The 5,848-nt window shown below is 43.0% G+C and overlaps 1 protein-coding gene across 1 annotated transcript; it reads right to left on the bottom strand.

Moving 5' to 3' along the window:
* Positions 1 to 733: 733 nt before the first annotated feature.
* Positions 734 to 4,355, bottom strand: LOC121303068 (bone morphogenetic protein 10-like). The gene is made up of 2 exons (XM_041233471.1): positions 3,655 to 4,355; positions 734 to 1,707 (listed from the first exon to the last, which is right to left on the bottom strand). Exons 1-2 carry the CDS (start codon positions 4,001 to 4,003, stop codon positions 752 to 754), a joined length of 1,305 nt encoding a protein of 434 aa, XP_041089405.1. The 5' UTR covers positions 4,004 to 4,355; the 3' UTR covers positions 734 to 751.
* Positions 4,356 to 5,848: the final 1,493 nt, after the last annotated feature.

Raw genomic sequence — 5,848 nt, 5'->3', positions numbered from 1 at the left:
TGGATTTATCGGTTTTCCATTTATGAAAAAAAGATCAGCACCAACTCTCAGAGGGTTTTGTTCACTGTCTCCACTTGAAAACTCGTTCAATCAACCCAAACACGTCCCCTCCCTGCTTTAAACAGACACCGCTTTTTAATTTGTGTCGTTCTTGGTGTCTACTTGCACAGTCTAGGGGTAATGGGTTCAAGCCCAGCCGCCGCCAACTATTTAATAATGTAGAACGACCAGACTGTTTAAGAGCTGAATAGGCTAATTTAGCACATTTTTCCGAGGACATGAGTCTATTTAGGTAGCCTCCGGTCCGTGGAATAAAACCAGCCGCCACAATGAGGTCGTCCAAGGACATTACCCGGTTACTTTTCTTTCAAAAAGTTTCCCTTGGTGATAATGCTGTTAGACACCAAATACCTGGCAGAGAGACCTGGCACATTCCTATTAATAATTCAGTCAGTGAAAAATCCCACAAACATTATTATAATAACATATTGACTTGTACAATTAATCTAAAACCCATTTTCTGTGTCGGTTGCAATATTGATTAAATGAGCTTTATTAAATTCTAAATTTAAAACAAAAAAAAACCATTCATCCTATTCACAAAAAAATGAATACTGTACACACAATCATTAAATAATCTCTTTTTTTTTAAATACGATATACAAAATGTACACATTTACAGACCTAGAAATTACATACTCCCGCATTAAAACTGTATGCAAGTTCCCCCCCCCACCAACAGCATCCGTCACTATCTGCAGCCACATTCCGCCACGACCATCCCTTCGTATTTATATTTGAACGTGACAACTCCTGCGTCATCCAGGTAGAGTATGGATATGGGGTCCAGTTTGGTGGGGACACAGCAAGCCCTCGAAGCCTTCTGTGGGTTTTTCATGTGAACTAAAGTCTGAACAATGGCGTGCTTTGTCGGGGTGACGTGCTCAATCAGAGGGTAGTTGCACACTCCGCTGCACTTAAAGGCCTCATACCCAGTAGGGGCGATTATCCAGGAGTGCCACCCAATCTCGTTGAACTCTACGAAGAAGGGGGTCTTCTTGCAGGTGTTGCCCTTGGCATTCCTTCTTATCCTGGAGGTGGTGTCGTAGATGAGGTTGGACCTCATCTGGAGCAGGGACTCCTCGTTGGGAGAGTCCTCCAGCCCGTTCATCACGTCCATCTGAAACTCCAGGAGCTCCTCGTGCTCAATCATCTCGTTCAGCTCTTTCTTCTCCTCCTTGTCGTTACTCTGGTCGTCCGAGAAGACGATGAGCAGGGGCACATGCTTGGCCTCGGGGTTGACATCGATGTCCAGGTTCCCTTCCCCGTACCCCTCTCCGCCCTCTCCCAGGCTTTCGATGTGCACCTCCAGCCGGTGGGTGGTGTAGTCGGCCTTGCGCCAGTGGCGGATGGCGGCCGTGAGATCAAAGGCCTCCCACCCGCTGTCTGTCTCGTAGACCTGACGGGAAGCCAGCTCGGCCAATCGGCTGCGGCCGTCGTTACCCCCACGACTCTCGTCCACCTCCTCATGCGCCTCGTAAATTGTCACCTTCCTGTCGACGCCCTCGTACATCCTGCGATCTCGCTCCACCAGGGTGTAGAGACGCAGCTCGGCCATGGTGATCTTCTCGTGGTGAGGGATGGACAAGTTGAAGAGCAGAGAGTGTTTCCGGATCCCACTGCTGTCCATTCGGTAGGAAGACGTGTCTAGAAGAACAAAACCGGGCAGTTTAGGAACTTCTCTGCATACATAAAAACACTCGCAATGTGTGCTACTAGTTCCTGCCATGTTTCTTTTTGTGGTTCAGTATTAGGACTGCTGGATAGTCCAACAGTTGTACAAAATTAAAAATCATCAGAATAAGGTGGAAAGCTGTCATACAGGCTACTATTTTCAAAGAAACGGGAGTCACTGTCTGGGAGAGTAATAAGGAGGATGATGACTAGAAGAGATTGGTTGTTACAGGCATGTTCATTTACTAATATACAACATGCTTTACCAATATGCCTGATAGATGAGTCTGTAGCATTTCAGTGCAAAATAAATGGAGTATTCTTTTGTATTAAATGGCTCTCATATGCGTAATTGAGGCTGTATCTTTGTAAATGCTTTGTAATTTTAAGTTTTTATTATTTCAGTGCTTTGCAATATCAAATGAAAAATAGCGTTGCACATCACGTACGAAAAAACAGCATTTAAATTGTTCCTTTTTTTGGGTTCCTGTTTACAGTACATTCCCCGCTCCATGAACACAAACACTGTGGGTTTTGCATGTCAGATTGCACTGGATCAGAAAGTAGATAATGAAACTGGTCACTAGCACTCATTCAGAGCAGCCGTCATGTGTTACAATGGTGCGTGATGTTACTCCCACCTTGCTGATTCAGTTTGTGATAACTGGTTCCTAAAAGTCATTTCCTCCCAAACTTTCAAGGAGGCAAAAACACAGGAAGCTGATAAAGGTTGTGAACTTTGGCCAATGGGAAGTTCTTTAATCATGTATCAAATAACTCTGTGAGGCTTAGAAAGTTAACAATGGATTATGTCAGTTTATTACATGGCTTAAAAGCTGCCAGAATACCACAAGACTGACAGCTACACTTAACTGTAAACTACACTGTGTTTAAATATGAAGCTTGCGTTGCAACCCTGTACTGCCCTGGAACACCTGCAAGTCACCTTGGATAAAGATGTCTACCAAATAAATAAATCGTACGTCTCATCCACTTTTGTGTTTGTAAATGAAATAATTATCCAAAAATATCAGTCAATATTGCATAACATAACTATGGGGAAATGCACTGGAAAACTACACTTACTGTGGTAAACTTTTAAAGAGGGGTATTACGCTTCAGTATTGTGTACTGGGTTATTAAAAGAGCAATGCATCACAGCTACACCACAGTACAATATTAGAACAGAAGAAGCCTGAACATTTCTGCACAGTGTCCTAGCTAACTGGTATCCAACAATTACCATGTTCCAGACCAACGGCTCAATTCAAGCGTCTCATGCAATAATTGTTTTCATTTGTTCAGTAGTCTGTATTTCATTACGTTTTGGAAACAGGTGTAATTGAGGGTTTTGTTTCTTGTGCTTAATGATCTGTAACCCCCACAAAAATGGACAACTCTTCATACCATAGCTAATGAAAATGTGCAATTTCCTTCTATAAATGATCTCATTCACTTACAGTGTTAACCCAATCATTGGATATTGTGCCCAAGTACATGTATTGAACTCTGTAGCACTGTACAACATAAGAGCAGTACAAATTAGATTAGTTGCTCCGAAACTGCTCTTAAAAATTGTGTGCTAAAATTAAATTTGCACTGTACACAAACTAACTGCAGTACGCGTTGAACATCTAATTTGCTGTACAATAATGATGTTACACGTTAACATATTGAATTGCACGCCGCTTTCTAGTTTTCCTCTCATCTACTGATATTTCAAAATCTAACATGAAATAATACCGTACTATGATTATGGCTTCCGTTCAGACTTTTCTTTTTTTTGGATAGCATTTTGTAGTTTCTTTGATTGCACGATGTTAAACGAAATTAGGTTTATTTATGCCTCGATCCTGAAATTGGAGGCGAGGCAAAGCTTTTGGCCACAGCTGTCCATCCTACTGTCCTCTCTGTCCTTACCTTCGTTTTGGAAGCTCCTCACAATGTTGGCTGAAGGCATGGAAGTCCGGTCGTTGGCAAACTTGTTGTAGAGCTCCAGCATGTACTCAGGGGGGTCCACCTTGGCCGCAGCCTCGTGCTGGGGCAGCCCAGACAGGTTGAACGTCTTCAGGAACTCTCGCCGGATGGTCTGCATGAAGCTTTGGAAATCCAGGCCGCTATCCTGCTCCAGGAGGGGGTCGCTCAACAAAGGGTATCCGTCAGGGTCCACCCCGGGATGCAGGTCCACTGGTGCCATGATGGGACTGCATATCCCAGAGTGGACGAAGAACCACAGGGCTGCGCAAAACCTCAGCCCCACTGTATCCATGTTCTTGGGTCTTGTGGTCTGGCTTCTCTTGCTTGAGGTTAAGCAGGCTGCTCAGTTGCCTGTGAAGTGTATGGGGGTTGGTTGTTCGGTTTGGTTGGTTGGTTGGTTGGTTTGTTGGTGGCAGTTTTTAGGCTGGGCAGCAGTTTTATAATCTCCAGAGAGAGAGAGAGAGAGAGAGAGAGAGAGAGAGAGAGAGAGAGAGAGCTGGTGTCGTCCAGAGCAGACAGGTTTGATAGTGGTGCTCTTCTTTCTAGCTTGTAATCGCACACGCTCGCTCTCCACTTCCAGTAACAGGATGGCTTCACTTCGCCTGCTTGCCTGCCTGTGGCATCCTAGCCTGCTTTTCTTATCTCTGAAATGGGAAGCTGTGCACCACATTCTGAGTGTGTGTGTGTGTGTGTGTGTGTGTGTTATCTGCCTAATCCTCCTTAATGAGCATTTTGTAAACATTCTTCAGTAGCTCACAATATTGGATAGGACAGTTGTATCGAGGGGGGTGGTGGGAAGGGGGTGGGGGTTGGGAAGTGTGTGTTGGGTGAATGGTTTTATGGTGGCGATTTCCCTTCTATAAGTGATTCCAGCAACTCCTTAATTAAACTATATGTTCACAAGCAAAGCCTCTGAAAGTCAGCCCACGTGATTTTGTACATTTGCGCATTACTTTGAGATTGGCATAACAAGTATTGTCAATTTTAATACTATTTATAAAATTAGAAAATGCGCCTACCCTTTGGTATCACGTGGGCAGTTGTTCAAACAAAATAATACGCAAACATTAAGAGGATCATGTGTCTAATACAGCTCGGGCCAAAAGTTTTGCATCACCCTTTTAAAATTAACTCATTTTGCTTCATAAAGTCGAATGAAACCGAATAATGCTGCGTTGACATATTGAATTACACACTTCTTTGTGGTTTTCCATCTACTTACATTAAAATGACATTTCAAAACCTAACATGAATACTACTGTGCAACGGTTATGGCATATTTTACATATATATGTCTCAATCCTAAAATTCTAGCCGATGCAGAACTTGTGTCCATAGCTGTACTGCATCTAGCGTTGGGGTGGTATAGGAAGTTTTTCGGGCCACTGACGGATGCCTAGGTCTGGGAAAGGTTGTGACAGATTTGAATCAATTGTTTAAAGGAATTCTTCTCCAGGATGTGTTACTCCATTTCCTTCCACTTTCCACAGCTCACATTGGGATAGATTAGCCTCTGTAATGGATATCCGAGCATAAATATCTGGCACTGGGAAAACTGTAGTTACAACAGGTGGCCTTTGCAGAGGTGTTCCCTAAGCACATCTTTTTAACATTGGTATGCATTAAATTTAATTAATTTATCTGTACTTGTCTCTGCAGCAATACATTTTTGGATCAGCCCTAGAAATTTAGCAACAAGACAGAGACCAAAATATGAACCACATAAATAACTGTATGTAAAAAAACAGCTAACAGCAGACAGTGCTAAATTCCCAGGAAACTGTACAGACAATAAAGTAAAACGAAGGACCTAAGGCCTACAGTACACAGCGCAATTAGGAGCCTTTTAAAGAAGAAAGCATCGCTAAATTAGCTTAAATGAATGACACAGGGTGTTTACAGTATCGAAAAAACCATAGTAATAAATAATACAATACAAATGCAATGCTCTAAGCTTGTTAGAGCTAGTCATTTTTGGCTGCTTGCTGCACCACTAAGGAAAGAGCTTATCTCCCAGCAGCTGTGTTTGTAAACAGTGGTTTCACGCAAAATTCTGGGCAGTTCCAAGAGAAGAGTCTCATCTATGTCCAAGAAGATTGTTTGGGTACTTGTTAGCGATTGTTATCTGCTTAAGGGC

The sequence above is a fragment of the Polyodon spathula genome, chromosome 31 (genome assembly GCF_017654505.1).
Source record: "Polyodon spathula isolate WHYD16114869_AA chromosome 31, ASM1765450v1, whole genome shotgun sequence".
NCBI classification, from domain to species: Eukaryota; Metazoa; Chordata; class Actinopteri; order Acipenseriformes; family Polyodontidae; genus Polyodon; species Polyodon spathula.
This window is presented reverse-complemented; position numbering and strand designations above follow the sequence as displayed.